A 19,027-nucleotide genomic window follows, 5' to 3' on the forward strand; every position below is an offset into this window, starting at 1 on the left:
TTAGCAGCAAAGTGTGCTTGTTGCATGTACTGGTATGAAAATACTGAGCACACCGAAAGAGGTTTATGAATTTAATTGTAAGGGTCAAATGTACAGTAATGTTTCAGATGGCTATGCATACAAAAGTCATCTTATCTTTAAAAAAAAGTCCCATGTGAAACCAGCACATCATACTTGACTACAGTTTCAAATGACGAATCTTTTTACACTCTCATATTAATTATTCATGTCACATTTGCGCCACACTGACGGCAATCTTAGTGCCGTCAGTGCGAGAAAAATGATTGGTTACAATCTGTTATTCCCAACAAAAATGTATTTTACTAATGTTAAGAAAATATATGGTGTTCTTTATTTAAATATACTGCAACAAAAATTAAGGGAACAATTCAATGATCTTGTTGTTTTCCACTGACCAAGCCGATGGGCCATTTAATTTTTTCCCCACAGTATATACATACACTTACATTTACATATTTTATTTATCAAAAAAAGAGAATTTAAGTGTTTTCCCAATAATTATTATATGTAGTACCTTAAATAAAATATGTGCTCACACATACTAAAGTATAACAGTGCCTAGAGCTGTGACCTATATATGCAGAAACAAAACAAACAAAACAACAAACCATGGAGGATTTGATCCTCTTTTAATTCCAACATGTTTTTTTCATTACAGACAATATGAATGTTGCGATATAATTATGTTCAAAGTGCCTTCTTGTCTATTCAGGATTATAGTATAAGAAAAGCAGCGACTGTGGTTAAAGAGTCGTGCTTTAACACAAATCAGTTGCCACACATTTAAAAAGCATGCTCCTGTTCCCTGTGATAGCTCTGCCAGGATGATGATTGTTTCCTGGTGTTATTTATCAAAGCAGATTCACAGAACTTTGATCAGTAGGTACATGTTATTTTAATTATAGAACCCTTTAAAACTTGTATAAAGAATTACAGATTAATAGCTCAGGAAGAAATTGTATCATTGAATTATGGTGTTTTCCCCCCTTTGTTCCAGCTGGAGGAGAAGTGGTTTATGAGGATGTGCTTCAGATTCAGGGGCCGGTGTGGCAAAAAGCGCTGAGCTCATAGGAATGATAAGTGAAAACATGAGATCTGCAATTAAAACCTTTTTTTTTTCCTTTTTTAAAAATCCACTCTACAGCTTTTTTGATAATTAAAAGAAGGGGAATTTGATGAGTTTTTTATTTTTGTTTTTGATATTTCTATGGTGGCATATTTAAACTGCAGACATGTGCACAGTGGTAAAGTTAAGGGTCTTCGATGTCCATGAAATCCTTTTTGGGCGCTGCAGAGCCTCTGTACCAGGCACAAGAGTTATCACTCCTCTTGATGCATGCATAGTGTTTAGCTTGTCTTCCATTTTCAGTCTTCTCCATCAACCAGTCCAACCAAAGGCACTCGGATGGGCTGTTGATCATGCAGGGGATGGAGCTGCAGGAGGTGATCTGAGGATCAGAAAAAGCACAGTGATCGTTACAACATCGTGCATCTAGCGGTGATTTGTTTTATACAACTGGGAAGTGATCATCTTAACATGGTAAATGTAAACTTTAACTATTCCCTTAGACTTTTAATCATAAATTTTCCATACCCTGCATTCGCAGCCCATTTGATAGCGCTCAGTCAGACCTATCTTCTGAGTGGCAGTCAGGTTGTCCCAGGGTTCAAATAAGCCACACAGAGTGACGTGCATTGTCCCATCAGCCTCCAGCATTCCTACAGTGGAAGGAGAGCATAGTGTAAATCTAGAGGATATATAAGAATCTATAGGAAGCCACATTAAAGAACATGTTTTGTTATATTACACAACATGTGCTTTAAACTGCACTGAAAGTCATACCTGTGATTAGATACTCTTTCCTGCCGTCAGTCTCCAGAGACACTCCACACATCGCAGAAGAGCGAGCTGTGTAGAAGGCATCGATAGCGTTGCTGGGACCTTTGAACATCTGGGAATTCAAGCAAAAACATTTAGATTCCACTGAAGTTTTTACACATGGAAGAAAAATGATAAATGCAATAGCTTTGTCCTAAATACCTTGATCTGTTTAATGTCGTACTTAAGCCGTTTGATGGAATCCCCATAGACGTCATTGCCAACATCCACCTCTTGCTTTCCGACTACCTTTGCCCTGATAACTGGATAAAGACAAGAAAAAAAGAGAAAAAACAACTTGCATTAACATTCATTTTGTGTGAATGCCAGCTTTGTAACTGGAACGCTGCTTTGTTATGTTAAAACTGAAATGAATCCGCATCTATCTGTATCTGATCTAAGCCCTGCCCAGGTTTGGCATGCTGGAGTTGGCCGCAGCACATTGCTGTGGCTTGAATCTGAGAAGTTTGCATGTGCCAGGTCCTGGGAAGACAGAGGCGCATGAGTGTTTCATCAGCTGCAATCAGAGGGAGGAATGCATGCTGCCTGTTCCCAGGTTCCTGGGCCGACACAGGAGGAAGCCAGTCAGCAGTCTTTGAAAAAGCTGAACTAGAATGCCCCCCGCCCCCAGGCCTCTCAGCCAGCCTGCCTTTCTGTCTGGAGAGAGGTGCTGACATGCAAATCAACCTCCTCCTTTCACATGTAGCCTCCTCCTTTTCTCTCTTGCACTCTGAAGCTGGAAGAAAAGAGCTCATGTGGAAAAAAAACAGGCTTTAATGGAAAATTACTATTAGAGCCATACAAATGAGACGTTGAGCTAAAATCCCGAGTAGTCAAAAAACAAAAACAAAAAAAAAACCAAATCAACTTGTGTTTTTCAAAGTTGCTGCTCTTTCCATGTGTTTTCAAAATGTGGAAGTGCAGTACAGTATGATCACATGTCAGCTGCAACCAGACACCCGGCAGTTACTGTATATTCACAGGACTGCAAGGAAGCAAGCGACAGAGCTAACACTAACCAGATGTTCTCTCTCAAGTTCCACTTCAGTCCTTGCTTTCCCAAGGTGGCAGCTACTGACTGTCTCTGATCGCTCCTTGCCAAATAATATCAAGCCCTTTCATTTGCCTTTTTTTATATGAAGCTATGAAGATGTGAGCCATATGTGCCCTCATTCATGAGGCTTAGAGAACATCTCCTTTTAAGGGTCTAAAGCATCAATCCCAGACAAAAGGAAGCAAGAGAAAAAAGGAGAATGTGAGCACACATGGAGTGATGGAGTGATGGGTCCTGAAGCAAGCACGGGAAGGCAGTCACATTGCTGAAGTATTCTTAGCGTAACAATGTGCTGTGTATACAAGGAGAAGACGGCCCTTTAAAGTCAAGAGGGATACAAAAGAAAAGCTGTGTTAGGGATAATCTACACCAGTCACCGGATTTCTCTTTTTCTTTTTTGTTGTTTACATATCACAAACTCCCTCCCTCCCTCCCTCCCTCCCTCCCTCGCTTTGATGCAGAGTGAGGTAGCCGTGCCGAGAAACTCTCCAACTTCTCAGCAGAGTGTATTAGCGGTAATCCCCCTTTGCTCCAATGTGTCGAATCAAACAGAGAACTCTTCTTCTACGCCTAAAAGCAGGAATTAGAGCAGGTGGAAATAACCACAGGATGTTAAAGAGGCATAAAGTGAAAAATACTGAAAATGGGGTCTTATGCGCATACTGATATATAATCTTAGCATGTTTTAGAATTAGGTGTAGCTCTTGAGTTACATGTACATGAGAAAATAAGGCAAGTTATCGGGGAAAAAGGATCTTTAAGCTAATTAATGTGATATTCCTTTGACATGCCACCTATTTGATTTGATGGATTTTTCCTCCACAAACTGTTCGAGCGGTTTAGAAGTACAACTTTATTCTCCGTGCTGGTATATAGTGTGTATGCAAGTTCTTGCCAGGGCCTGGATGTTTACTGGAACAGGCTGACAAAGCCCTTTAAAAATCATAAGTTTCACAGAACTGGAAACCGAAGGAACCATCTAATTTTCTAGTTACTCAAACAATAAACACAATATTTTGCATGCAGTATTGTGGTCATGGGAGGGTTTTAAAAACAAAGAACAAAAAAGCAAATGCATGTCATGTAATTGAAGAGCATGTGCCCTCGTCTTCCTCTCCGAGGAGCCACAAAGCGGTCAGAGTGCGAAAAAGTCAAGTACAAATTCAAACTGACTATCCTGCTGATCCTGTGCAAAGAGATACAGACTAATCTGAGGTAATCCTTTGTTTTCCTTTTAAAAACGGACAATTGTAGAGTTTAAATACTCATCATCTCATCGGTGTGCGTGTGGTAAGCAAAAGGTCCCCGGTACGATTCCAGCCAGGGATACAAATCGCCTTCAGGGAAGAGCTTCCGATGTAAAACGCAAACACATGAAGCTATGAACGAAGATAACTTTAAAATCTCATCATCTACATTAGCCGTTAGTTTTGTTATGCCTTGCACAAAAAAATGTAGCGTTTTTAGCGTTTTCTCCTGTTGTTTTTTTACAGTCTGCATGTGACTGAGGCCATGGACATAACATTCACATGCAGTTTCCTAAAGTGGAGTTGCAAGTGTCGCACTGCACGGATCAATCCAGCGCGCTATTGCAAGTGGTGCTGGAGCTTAAGGCAGCTGCTGTGGTTATTTGCACAAATTCTGTCCAGCTCAAAGGACAGAAATCTGGTTTTAATATCAGCTGTGTTTGCACAGCTTGCAATTTATGGGCTGCTTTTGTCCCAGAAGTCGTACCCACTAATGTTAACTTTCTGTTCAGGAACCAATATGACTCATTTTCTTTCTTCACAAAAAGCAGCACAGATAGTTTTTAAATTTAAAAAGAAAAAGAAAAGTAAAGAATAATGAGTGCGGTTTATGAATACCCAACATTCCTCTGCCTCCGCCAAGGAACCAGAAGATAGATTTCCATTTATGAGGAAAGATTGCTCTGACTGTTTTGACAGTGGAACTGTTTACAACAAAACTTGATCCTAGGCGTGCACTACAAACCAGGCTCTACAAAGCCAGACTTACTTTGCTGGATAAAACCATATACACCAATCAGTGGCAGTTACTTTTTTCTCCTAATCACATTTTCTCTATCAGCCTCTGTGCTGACTCCCAGTTAACGGGGGTTCTGACAAGACATTAGACTCTTCTTCTGCACAAAGTTGACCAACAGCTGACTTCAGTAAATAGGAAAATGATGGCAGATGGCTGCCCCTCCCTGGTTCTGGTTTTGCCCGAGGTTTCCTACTGTTGTGATTTGGTCCTGTAGACATAAAACTGAATTGAATTGAAAATCATTGTTGTTCCAGATACAAGGATAAAAGAAGTCTCTGATTTTGTGTGTGTGTGTGCTTTTTTTGTTCCTGTAGCACCCAGGAGTTGCAATAGATACTAAAAGGTGCTACTTATCCTTAACTATCACTGCTCACTGACATCAAACCAACCCATCTCCATGTTTATCCAAATCTCTGAAAATAAGCTGGTTAAGTCTGCAGCATAAGTTACCATGGCGATCAACTGAAGTTAAAAAAAAGAGAACCACTGTTATGAGATTAAAAACTCTGGCTCAAGGCTTAAGCCTCCATTAATCTTAGTATCAAACTTGCATCTGGAATTTTCATTTTATATCGACTTTCAGGTTATAGGAAGGCCCACCTTTAAAAATGACATCACAAGTGGTGTAATGATCTTCCTGCACTGTGGAAATGAACTGCTCTTCAGTAAGTATCTGTAATCTCCAAAAACCAAAACCAGCACTAGCTATGTGAAACTTTAGCAATACTTCCAAGTCAGTTAGCTGTCTGGCACTTATTAAGATAGTATCTTGACTTATTTTAATCTACATAGGAATGCTGTATGTAATACACACACATCATTTATTATAACACAAGTGGCCCATGGTTCAAAGAAAAACATGATTCACCTTCATTTTAAGCCCAAGAAGAATAAGAATTTTGAATGAGCTTGCTTAATGCAAAATTTCATCAACCCACTGAGGTAGCAGTTAGTTCATGGGCTGGTGAAGCGGAATGCCAACGATTTCGTAAATTCCCGAAACTTCTCTCTGACGTTTAAATAAGTTGTGCAAGTGTGCAACAGTTGACTGCCCTCTCTGTGACCCAGCAACTTGGTGAAGTTTTGCTGGCGCTTTTCTTCTCCAACTAGCTTGAGCCCACTCTTAAACTTTGCCTAAACCCCCGAAGACACGAACTCAAGAATATTTGGTCAAGAAACAGATTCCCCGAGACTCTATGGTGGTTTATGTTTATGTGAGGGTCTATCCATGGTGCTGAAGCAGGAGCGGAGGGTCAAGGTCATGTTAGAAACTGACTTAAGAGATGGAAATGAGGTGAATCAGCTGTGAGGCTGAGATAACTGCCAGCATCTTCGTTTTTCTAGAGTTCTGCACAATCTGCCTAATCAAAAAACTGAACTTATTTTAATAGGTTCACTTTGTAAAGCCTAAAGCACCAAAATAGGGTAAAAAGAAAGAAAAATTGTCTTCCCTTTTAGTGCGGTATCTGACTTTCCATTTGTGTACATTCTCAGGTAGCATAATAAAGTTTATTCATCCTCTTGAGCAATGGAATCCAGTGAGTAAAAATCTTTGAATAAGTCACCTTCTGTCCACATGCCACACACTCAGCCATCTCAGAAGCAAGAAAAAAGACCCGGAGCTGGACAGGCTGGTCACTGTTAACAGTCCTGTTAGCTTAAGGTCTGTGTTGAAGGCAGCAACAAGTACTTTTTTGTAACAGGCGAAATTAAAGGGAAATTATCCTCAGGAGCGTTTGAATAGGATTAAATGAATTTGCCTTTCAGTAAACTATATGATCACTGAGGTGATACTGGTGAAAGAAAATGAAGTTATATTCATGTTGTCATAAACAAGCACAAACACAAATGATTTTGTTTAAAGTCTCCTTAGCAACAACAAGGAATAATGTGGTTTACTGTAGATAAAAAAAAAAGCCTAAAATGATATTGAAGAAGACAAAACTCCAGACAGTATATTGATGTGTCTATGAAAGAGCATTGAAGCTATCAACAGAAGATTAGAGAAAAAGAGGAGGGCAGTGGAAAGAAAGACTGGGGGACAGAAAATTCCATCCTCCTCCCACTGCAACTGTAAACACGGGAGCTGGGCAGTCTCCCTCTCAGAATACGATGGTTTCCTTGTGGGGGAAAAAAAAAACCCCAAACCAATTTATCCTAGACATTGCTAACTAATACATTAATGGCAAAAACACAACTTGATGTGTTGATTGTTAGTCTAAAAATCAACTTACCGACGTCTGAGTTGCAGAACACCTGCTGGGGATGCCTCGGGGAGCAGCTGCAGGCTTCTGCCAGTTGTTGCACTCGCCAAAGACACAGGATGGCCAGAGTGACAAAACATCTCTTCATCGTCCAGGTCATCTCTGAAAACTACGCTTTCTAACTGAAACTGGAAAAGTGAGTGAGGGTATAGATATAGACCTGCCTGTCGGGTTTAAAGGAAACGAGTCGCTGTCCTTGGCTAGAAGTCGACGCACGACGGTGCTGTGCATAAAATGATGCACAGGGCACGAGAGAAAGTGTAATCCTGCTAAAGACTGCACACAAAGTCTGTTTTCCACTACCCTCAGCAGCAGCAGCCACGTTTTATTAGCAGGCAGCAGCAGCAAACTCCTCCCCCCCTCCGGTGGCCAGAGAGCGCAAGAGCGCGACAGAGGTCAGGAGCTGCCGACTTTCCACACGCACCCCTTAAACTACGTAAATCTCAGGCTGATGCATGAGGAGGCGGATAATTGTTTTTAGGAAACGACGGTGATAACAAACAGCATCACCCTGTGACACACGTATTTTGGGACTTGTGACTTTTTCCCCTTTTTTTTTCGTAAGTTTTACGCGAAGTGTTTCCTCACTCTTGCACGCCACTCCATAAAAGTACAAGTGTTGCAGTGAGAGTATGTAGGTATTACCATGGAAATAATGGGCATCTAAAAATATTTTAAAATGTTTTAATTGTTTAATTTTTGTACTTTTTTAAGGCCCCTTCTTTCATTTAACTAATTATTTGACTTATACCTTGTGTGGTTTCGCGCGTGTAAACTCTCGCGTTGTTTTAATTATAGCAACATTTTATATTTTATCATTTTTTATCTGAAGGTTTTTAAGAAATAGTAAATAAAAAAGTGCAATATTTCCCTCCGAAATACGGTAGAGCAGTAAAAACTAAAATTTGGCATAAAAAAACTATCTGTTCTTCAGTTTGTGTGGTTCCTGCCACGGAGGTAACATTTGTTTCTCTAATCATAATAAACAATTTCTCAGTGGATTATATATAAATGCCTACAAAAGGCATCAAAGAGCTTGGAACCTGAACATCTGGATTCAACTCCAGAGGTAAGTAAATCTTACTGACGTTTACAACTATGCTACTAACTTAAAACACAACTCTGGAATGAAAATCCTTTCTAGATGGACGTGTGCGTGTGTTACTCATTTAAATTGTTAGATAAGGACAGGAGCTTTGTTTGTTTTAATGATAATAAATATGACGTATTACAATGCATTACTATTGTTAATACATGATATTCATTATAGTCTCTGTACTGGACACCATGAGGCAATGGCTCAGCACACCAGAATAGTCTTGTGACTACATTTCTCCACTAACAGGAGACCAAAAGGAGCAAATACTGTGGAAGTTTAAAAAAAGTCTGTATAGTCTCATTAAACGAAGTGGTTCAATTATCACATCCTGAGAGAAATCTGCAGTACAGCAACAACTATATAAGCCATTTGTTGCCGTACCTTTTAAAAACACATTCAGCAATCATGGAGCAACACTAATATTTAGTGTCTTTTAACCCAGTTTTTTGCATTAACAAACTCCTGGAGGAAATCTCTGTCTTGGCATAAATAATTCTTCTATCATGCTAAAAAACTATCCTATAAAATCAATGAGACTCCTGTGAGGGCAAAACCATTTGGCAAAGCTGTGGCCTGGACAGACAAACAATTTACTAAAAATTGCTATAAATCTCACTTAAGCTGTGGGTAGCGGGAAATTCAGGCCACAATCCCCTGCAGGTTCATCACTCAACTCCTTTCCCTTTGCCAGGTCTTGTCACGGCAACATTTGATTCACTGTCACAAAAATATTGATTTTAGATGCTTTAAACATTTGCACACATGATAATTCGCCTATGAGTAAATCCTAACGTGGGTCAGGCTGAGTAATCCGTAGCCCACGCTGCGCAGTTATCTGAGGTTGGAATTTAGCGAGAGTGTTTATGTATCTTGTAGTCACTTTCAGGAACTCCTAAAACACTGTCTGACAGAAGGAGGTGTGGCACGGTGGAGAGAAGTGACATCATGCCCTTAAAGTTAATGAGCTCAGTCTGGCAGCAATTCAGCAGCTCCCACCCCCAGCCTGCCGAGAAAGAAACATTATGCTATAGTCGAATTCCTGAGTCGTTCCTCATCCCGTATTCATGTACAGAAATAAATGGAAAGTTTACCGCTGCTTCTGGAAACTGAGGATCTTAAGAGTTTTAGGGTTGCGGCCTCTTGTGTTGATTCTGGCACAGGAGGGCGAGATCACAGCGAGGACATGATGTACAGTATTCAGCGATTAGAGCTGATGATGAATGAAGAAGAATGCCAGAGAGGGGACTGGATCTGCTGTGGCTGCCTCGCTCCCTGACATCATATTTGGCCACTGACTGTGAGTCCTCTGGCCACTCCGGCAAATATTTCCACTGTTTTTCATGGCTGAACAATTTTTGCATGTTTTTCTTTTCCACAGGTCTTTTAGTTGATGTCTGTGTTAAAGAAAATTTAAAAAAAAAAGACACAGGCGGGAGAGGAAGAAAGCAAAATGGTACAACCAAATTGGTGTCATCTGCGTAACTCATTACTAGGGATGGGTACCGGTGTCCGGTGCCATGATGGCACCGGTTCTGACATAAAAGGTAGTAACCAGACCGAAAAGCAGCGCACATTTCGGTGCTTTATTTTGGTGCTTTTTTTTCCTGAGCTGTGATACACTTCTAGCCAATCATTTTACGTTTCCGAGGATAGTAGGCGGGGCCAGGTACGTACGTTCTGTTAGAGCAGAGCTACAGATTAAAAATGTCCAAGGCGAAGCGGTCAAAAGTCTGGCTGTACTTCACAGCAAAATATGCAAACTCAGCAGCAACAAGTGCTTTAAGCTGATACTGTGATACTGTCAAAGGAGGTAACACCAAGAATCCGATTAAACAGCTGGCGACGCATAGCGTTTTTTTTTAAAAGCCGAGAAATGCGCCGTATTTGATAGCTTGCTGCGAGACCTCACACCGTGCACGTCGGGTGGGTTGCCAGTTATCGGACCCGGAGCAACATCCCCCAAAAACCCGAAGAATAGAGTCCTGGCCCCTAGCTCTGCCAGTGTAGCAGAAATGATGACGGATGATGATGCAGCAGCAGCCGTTTTTCTCTGCATGAGTAGCTTCATGCTGTTCGTGTGTAATTTACGTTGAGTAGGCTAACCACGTTATTACATTAATGCATGTAAGGTGAACTAGCAAACATCATCATAGCTACATGAGGCTGTCCTCTTGTTTGATGGCAGATGCTCCCTTCACCCTGGCCAAAAAGGCTAAAATGACCAAAGAAAAAGTGGGAAACAGCTGAACATGAGAGGTTTTGGACAAAGTTTGTGTTTTTTCCATTGTTTAAGCACTGCTTCCAGCCAAGAGTGATACCATATATGCCCCATAGCTGCAGAAAAGGCTAACATTGTTATATTTTTACAAAAAACAGCTGAACATGAGAGGTTTTTGGACCAATTTTGTGTTCTCCATTCTTTAAGCACCGTTTAAGCACCGGCACCGTTTCAAAAGTACCGATTTGGCACCGGTATCGGATAAAACCTAAACGATACCCATCCCTACTCATTACCTTTGTTAAATTCAGACATTTATTTTACCGTTGTATTTACATGTACCTTTGGAGTGAGATCACCACCAATTAGATAAGAAAAATTCCCAAACTGTTTGAACTCTGGTAAGTCGTTATGACTCGTAAACAGAGTGCAGTTTACCAGAAACAATAGAGCTTAGAGGGACAATACCACAGAAGATGGGTGTGAGAAAAATCAAGACAAACATACAAAAGGAAGTGACACATCTGAGACAGAGTTGCCAGAAATATGCTTCTGTTTAATACAACTTTTTACCAGGGGCACTGGGGTAACACCAGATGCCTTCTTTAAGGAAAGGCCTGCTGCCTCCTGTCCAAACAGTCTGCTTCCTTTACACTCATATGCTGACTGATGTGGTGGGCTCTGCTCACATCACACCCTTGTCCTGAGCTCCTGGGTATATTTCAAATTACCTCAGAGCAAGACCATTCTGAGCGATTTCCCGCACTGCGACTCTCTCTTTAGAACAGAGTTTTATCCACCAGTCGAGATCTGGATGAATGTATCAACATTTGGTTTTAATTCGTTGAAAGAGGGCGGATTTGTCAAAGAAGTGCAATGTAAGCAGCCCCCTCTGTGTACATTACCAGCTACAAATGCCAAAAGGGGCTTAAAAATGGCCTGAACCTCCATTCCCTAAATTACAGACTTGCAAGGCCAGGAATACTCTCAAAAGGAAGTGCCCAGTAAGGCATAAAAAAGAGGTTTTCATTGTGGGTACTGGTGGGTGCTGTGGCACTGACCCACATCCTCTGACTCCCAAACAGACCCCTCGCCTGTTATCTGCAGACATTGCACATGACCTGACCGCCACGCAGATTTCCAACTGTCCAGCACCTCTTTGCACCCCCAGCCACAACCCACGGGGTATTTCCAATAACTTTCCATCCATCATTGCAGCTATTCGCAATTCACCGGTGACAATGGAAGACAGTGAATCAGCATTAGGAAACTGCTTCAGGGACACCGATGTGGAAGAAAACATCTGTTTGAAGTTCCACGCACTCTGAGGTCAAATGTCCACATCCACAGATGTTAGCAACTGAGATGTTAGTCACCATGAGTCTGCTGATAATATCCAAAAAGCTTTCTTAGTCTCTTCAGTGCATTTTAATAAGTGGTGCCTCTCTGGGTAACTACGGTGAGTGTGTTTACAGGAACTTTCACTTTTACCTAACAGGCACAGACTTGTAAAATATCAAGTTTGTACAAAATGTACAGTCATTTCCTCTGCAGACAATAGCACTACCATTTCGTGACTTTGGTACTGTGGGCAGCTCCTTAAATGATGAGCAATTTAAAGAGGGGAATAGATGTTGTGCAATTTGTTTAACCTGCTAATTCCCACAGAAATCCAAATCCACTAGAAAGCTGTTTCCTCTTACACATGGGAATAGGGACATGGGACTGGTTTGAATATAGTGACTACACCTTTCTATCTAACATTCAAACACATTCATACTGTGAGGAACACATCAGAGACTGGAGCAGCCAAGTATCAAACTACAACCTTCTCATTAGTAAATGAGCTGCTACTTTCTGAGCTACATCCAACAGACTCAGAGGAAATCAGAAATGTGTTTTCAGTATTCCAGTAGTTGTTAGCATAGTTCTTTTTTTTCTTAAAAAGTCACGTGAAACATCTAAAACGCTAAGAACACCTTCACTGCTACCCTTTATTCCATAGAAATGAAAAGGGTCAGTAGCAGTCAGGTGCTGCTAATAAAATATACTCGATTAACTGAGCATCAGCTAAGTGTGAGCACTCCTTGAAAAGCAGAAGATTTTGAACTTTGTTGGTCTGGGGCATTTAGCTATGTGTTAATATAATGTCGCAATCTTCCAGGAAATTCACCCTAAGGTCAGACTATCCTCGGACAAATTGTGTAAAACCCGAGAGCTACACCTTAGGATCTACAGGCCTCGGTTAGCAGGTTAAATTTTAAAGTTCGTGACAGAACAATTAGAAAAAGACTGAAGCTTGCGTTTGTAAAGTTGCATCTGAACAAACCACGAGACTTCTGGAACAAAGTGGAGATGTTTGGCCACATTTGGTGAAATCAAACAGCGTATTAGCACAAATACCTCAAACCAGCTTGAGCTCCTCTGTATACCTCTGTGCCTCCATGTGCCACCTCTGTGCCTTTGTCCTATCATCTCTTTTAGCTCTGTCACCTTGTGTTTGCCACTTCCCTGCTCCCGTTCTGTGACATTTTGAACTTCCTGTATTTCTGTTAGCATTAACGCCGTTTTGATCTCCTCACTCCTGCATTTGGATGCGCAATCTATCTTCTACACAGCTGAACCTTGGTTTGTTATGTTGTTGTGCACTTTTGCCATAACAACACACTTAGTTGCATCTGACATCGGTGGAAATTGGGAAATTCTGGAGGATGTTCAGATGATGAAGATTACATAGTAAGAAGAACATTGTTCATAAAAGCCATGTGGAATTTCAAAATTCTGGGGCTGACCAAACAAACAGAATATGTCATGACATGCGGGGTTAATTTTTTGGTGGGTTAAGTGACACAATAATGAAAAAGCTGCCAGATATTACTCACAAAGCAAGTCTGCCCTTATGATGAAATAGGCAAACCTTTCCTTCATGTAAATATATATTAGAGTACATTAAACAATCACCTTAGGATGGGGCTACTTGTGAATTGATCTATTTTCTATCAACCAAACGGTTGTTCTGAGTTTATACTAGACTAAAGATTAAGTATTTGGTAATCTTTAAATCTAAAGCCCACGCAGATTGCGTAGTTTGATCGACTGGTTCGGTACAGCTCTTGTTGTTTTTCCCACCTGCCCGGGCATGTAGAGGCGCTGCTGTCATGAATGACTCTCAGTTGTGTGAAGATGAAATGCAGGAAGACTTGAAGACAGTCTGGAGGGTGGTAAAAACAATCACCTGGGAAAATTTCATGATTCATGACGTGAGACTGCAATAACCTTTAATCAAAGCCCTGTAAACAGTTTTGTATCATCTTACTTGCCATTATCTGTGCAGGTACATTGGCTTAAGCACACCCCCTGTGAAGAGCAGTTAAAAATATTGTCAGTTTTTGAGAAATGTGTCAAAAGTCTGTTGTGGAGTGCAGAACTGCATTCACATGTCATCTGTATGAACAAATACATCTTCAGATATTTGTAAAAAATGATGACAAAGTCATTCCTGAGCATTTTCAAACTAGCTTCTAGTATAAATCACTCATGTACTTATATAAGAGTATACATCATATACTTTACAGCTTTACAATTTACAACCAGCTTGCAGGGAGGCGAGGCTTCAGTGAGACAAATGACACAAAATTGCTGATTAGTATTGGAAAGAACAACTGGAGTATCTGCAGTATCTGCCGTAAAGACATTTTATTACTCATATCAGTGTCATACTTCCTTCTCCTTCTGGACTGTAACAAACTGTCTGACAGCAGATGCCATTTAAGCAGGGTTCATGTCTGGATCTGTAATGTATTTGCTAGAATTTGGCTAAAACCTGTGGAAGAAACAACTTATAATATTAATAAATCGGAATGCATTATGTCTGGTGGAATGAACGTATGAATCAATTTGGTGATTAATGTAACATTTATACTTGTCTTGTGTTTCATATCAGGCTAAACTGCCTATTACATTCCACATTATGATTTATTTGTTCTTGTAAGGAACAAATCTTTCAAAATAAGACGAATGCACAAAAAATAATGCGGAAATCACTGTTTATTTGCCAGAAAAATATTTGTCAGTAATAAAAAAAGAAAAAAAAAATTCACATGGATTGTAATGAAAGCATCTTATTGCAACACACTAAATAATAAGGAAACAAAGTCACCAGGATTTTCTTTTAATCAGGAACAAATCATTCAAAAGAAGATGACTCATACAATTTTCACAGAAACCCCTTTTCACCTTTTTTAATAAATGATGCTATGATTCTTATATGTGAAGAAGATATGTTTCATATATAAGTCAGAAATATCAGTAATCAAAACAATTGGGACTCGCATGGATAATAATGAAGCCAATTGATTTCACTCCATGAAATAATAAGGAAACAAAGATCCTGGACCTGATGGTGCATCACACGTACTCTGGTGTCACTACAATCTGGTAGGTGAACTGGTCACCAGCACAGGGATAAGGAAGGACCTGAGTAGCATTCGCAGAGACGGAAGCCATATTGCTTTTGAAGTCCTGGATTTGACAAACATACTGGCCCTGGCAGACCAGCAAGACCCGGTTACGAAAGAGGATTTCACTTTGGCTGATGTAGCTTTGGGGTGTCAGCCTTGCCACAGGAAAAGACTCACATCTCACACCATAGTTTGAACATTCATACCTGTTTATGAATATATTTGCTTGCCAACTCATCACGATGTCCTTGAAGATCAGACTGTTGTGGACAGGTGTGGTAAATGACTTGGATCTGGTTTGACTGTAAGGATTATAGCCATAGTTGTTATAGTGGTTGTTGTACTGTCCGGACTGGGTTTCAGAGGATGAAACCTCTAAAACGATGCTCCAGGGCTCAGCAGTGTAGATCCTGGGCTGGTAATCAGTATTTTCTTTGCCGAACTTTTGCTTTGTCAGATTACTGAAGAGGAGCACGTTAAACTGAAAAGCTTTCAACATATTATCACGATACACGGTCTTGTGAGTGCTGTAGAGCGGAGAGCTGGACTCGATCACATACAGCTTCTCAGCAGGAATCATAGGAAAACGAATGTGTCCCAACAGATCAGCCTGCGTTTCCAAATCGATGGAGTCGCCTTTCTCACTGATCCATCTCTCTACAGACTGCAGCACAAAATATTCATCTGGTGCCACCAAATCTGAGCGAGTAAGAAGAGCTCTAAGAAGCCCCACTGAGAGGCCGGACCAAGCTGGAGACCTGGTCAGGTTTTGGTAGTTCCAGGCCATGTACTGGACACAGTTCTCCTCAAGCACTAAGTCCTTGGTCTCCACTGCATACTTGTAAAAAGACACCTGGTTGTGAAAGGTGGAGTCTTCTGGGAGGATTTTAGAAAACAGTCGGCCAATGTCCTCCATCAGCTGCTTTAACCCAAAATTAGAAGCCATTTGGTGGAGACACAGTGCAGAGGAGAGGGTCACATCCATCTTACGGGTGTAAATGTACCTAATGAAGATCAGATTATTGAATATTAGAATATTTCATGTTTGAATTTGTACACATTTGTAGATGATTGCAAAACATTTAGATGTTTTAAAGAATAAGTCATCTACTGCAAATGCAGCAAAACATTACGTTCATTATACCTGATGAAGGAGGTGAAATGTGGCTGGCAGGGCAAGCTGAGGTTGACTGTGATGTTAGTAATCCCCACTGAAGCATTAAAGAATGGGATTTGTGACAGGATCATTTTGTGGGCACAGATGGTTTTCTCACTTATCTCTGGGGTCCCATCCTCCTGTTTGTTCCCAGTAGGACTCTGCACTACGATCAGGAAGTCACAGCCATTTCCATCATCAAAGATTTGGCCGAGAAAGTCAGACAGACCGATACTGTGGTCCAGTGAGTGAGTAGAATCATTGATGTCCACATTAATGCCTGAAAAAGAATAATTAATGTAATGAACAAAGGGGGGATGAGCGGTGATCAAGCCATATTCAGCATCAATGCTTCTATGGGTTCTACAAAACGTTTGTTTTTTAAGAGTTTTGATACCTACTTCCTGTTTCACAAACTACTCCAACATCCTCTTTGTGCGTGCAGTCAGTTTCTCCCCAGCCTTTGAATTCACAGGTGAAGAGATGTGTTTCTGTGCCTTTACAATTGATGTCATCCAGCCAAATAGGTCCAGGCGCTACAATGGAAATTTAAAGGGAAGGGAATTTGTTTACATTTCTAGCTATGACAGAGTTGTGATTTGTAGTGGTTGTTATGTTGAGCCTAATCTCAACTATTTTCTGTACAGTCATTGCACTGCCCTCTGCTGGAGGATCATTTATATAAATGAAATAAAAGCCACCTTGTCCGTAGTCCTTCCCAGTCAGAATAGATTTGGCACCAGGGAAGTTGAGCTGGCGACACAACACCCGGGCATCAGCCATGTCCCAGTTGTCGTCACACACTGTTCCCCATTTCCCATCATGGTAGATTTCCACACGGCCCTCTGACACGTTCTTAGAGCCAAACAGTCTCACATCACCTTCCTGCGGTTCGTGGTGTGTTTCTATTGAAATATATATAAAAATAGGTTATGTGAGCAAAGACCATGATGATGGAAACCACATATTCTAGCCCTTCATTCCAAGTTAATTGGTCACTCTCAAAATCTATTTGTAATTCACTTTCATACTCACATATCATACTCACATAGTCATATCTACTGCATAGCAGCTATAGGATTTATTTGAACTGCTTCGTATGCAAACTGGTGATTACTCACTTAAGATGTCAAATTTGTAAGCCCTTGCAGACATGTGCAGAAGCAGAAGAATCCAAAGAGTGCGTAGATTTTGATGCGTGAGCATTTTCGACTTCCGGTGTAGGACTGACACAGTGATTAACAAGAAAGAAATAATGTGAGAAATCTGCTCCGTCAGCTGCTTTTGTTTTCAGTACAGCGCACTGCAAAATCTACTCAAATTAAATGTCTCGACCAAATTTGTGCATGAAAAAAAAAGTCAAACTTAAATCTAAAAACCTTAGCCAATAAATATAGCCACATTACCCTTTTTGTGTTATCGAGCTGCGCTGTCCGCAAATGTGCTCCTGAGTGTGTCTTGCCCAAGGTTCACTCCTTTTAAAGTCCCGTGACAAAGGAAAGAGGGGAAGAGGGGGCTAAATGAACGTGCGCTCCTCCAGATTCTGTGAGTTTCACTTCACATTGAACTCCTCTTTTCCAAGCACCTTTCCTAAGTTTCATTTCTCATTAAAGCAGAAGACCACACTGGTTGCATAACTTTTTGTGGGTAAGTCGAAACTTGTCGGATCAAAATGTCTGCACTTTACTTGAACTCGTGATTGGATAAAGATCCCTATGTCAGCAGAAAAGCAGAAAGAACAGACAAGTAATGGAAAAGAAACAACCACTGACTTTGAGATTGTAAAGCCCCAAAAGTTAGAGGAAATAATTATAATCTGAAAAATCATTTATCTGTATAAGAAAGGAAACACTCATGTTTAATTTTCACCAGTTAACCTGTGAAGAAAGTGATCCATCGCAATACAGCCCTGCATTCTCCGATTTGACATGTATTTTCAAGTGAAGAATAAAATGGGACTACACTTCTGTAACTGTTAGAGTCATGTGTTTTACAGTTTTCAAGAGTAAACGGATAAACAAACCGGGGTGCGTAGATTAAAAAAAGAAAAACAATAATAATAATACAAAAAAATCACCACCATGCAAATAGGTAAGAGTGCTTCATTGGAGACTTACTGTAGTGATAAATGTTTGAGGTTATTTAAACGTAACTGATGGAGTGAGTAGCTGCTCATTTCTCAAACAACCATGCAAAAACACATCTTTCTGTTTTAGAAGGGTCGAAATATTAGCGTGCATTAAATAAAGAGAACAACTAAAGAGACTGCTGAAACTACAAAAACTGACAGTGGTGAAACTTTGTCTTCCAGAAAGAAATGTGGCTGTGTCTTTGATGGTCGTGTTTGGAAATGAGTTTTGGTCAAATCAAATTAAACAGCAGAACTCAAGGCTAGGTTTTGGGGATCAGGACTAAACAGTTGCCATAAGAAAATCACTTGCCAGAGAGGATTTTTTTTTTTAAAGGCTTCAGTTTGCAACACAGTGTACAGATAGGGCTCTGGAGTTATGGAAAAACGGACATCTAATCCAAATTTACCCTGTTCCACAGTAAATTTGTCTTCCTACTTGTCAGAAAGACAAGCAGATGAAATGATGCACCCATCGTGTCTGGGGTCTACAAGAACAACCCAGGTTGGTGGCTTTGGGGTGCTTTAGTATGTGAGGTTCAGATTATGGAAGAGTGGTTCAGTGAGCATAAGATATCATTTCCACGCATGGACTGGCTAACACAGAGACCAGACCCAAAACCTATCCGGTTGTTCAGTCTGATGTCACTAGCCGTGTCTGGGTCTAAACTCCGCTGCAGGTCCATATATCAAACGATCACT

General features: G+C 40.6%; 2 protein-coding genes across 2 annotated transcripts; both read right to left on the reverse strand.

Annotated features, from left to right (window-relative positions):
• Positions 1–57: 57 nt before the first annotated feature.
• timp2b (TIMP metallopeptidase inhibitor 2b) lies at positions 58–7,679 on the reverse strand. The gene is made up of 5 exons (XM_005744320.2): positions 7,235–7,679; positions 2,063–2,163; positions 1,865–1,973; positions 1,616–1,740; positions 58–1,469 (listed from the first exon to the last, which is right to left on the reverse strand). Exons 1-5 carry the CDS (start codon positions 7,362–7,364, stop codon positions 1,272–1,274), a joined length of 663 nt encoding a protein of 220 aa, XP_005744377.1. The 5' UTR covers positions 7,365–7,679; the 3' UTR covers positions 58–1,271.
• A 6,931-nt stretch (positions 7,680–14,610) lies between these two features.
• LOC102195721 (galectin-3-binding protein A-like) lies at positions 14,611–17,818 on the reverse strand. Its single transcript, XM_005744321.1, has 6 exons — positions 17,604–17,818; positions 17,319–17,423; positions 16,899–17,102; positions 16,599–16,733; positions 16,186–16,477; positions 14,611–16,045 (listed from the first exon to the last, which is right to left on the reverse strand). Exons 2-6 carry the CDS (start codon positions 17,401–17,403, stop codon positions 14,989–14,991), a joined length of 1,773 nt encoding a protein of 590 aa, XP_005744378.1. The 5' UTR covers positions 17,404–17,423; positions 17,604–17,818; the 3' UTR covers positions 14,611–14,988.
• Between the last annotated feature and the right edge of the window lie 1,209 nt (positions 17,819–19,027).

The sequence above is a fragment of the Pundamilia nyererei genome, unplaced genomic scaffold (assembly GCF_000239375.1).
Source record: "Pundamilia nyererei isolate P.nyererei 1_Seehausen unplaced genomic scaffold, PunNye1.0 scaffold00142, whole genome shotgun sequence".
Lineage (NCBI taxonomy): Eukaryota > Metazoa > Chordata > Actinopteri > Cichliformes > Cichlidae > Pundamilia > Pundamilia nyererei.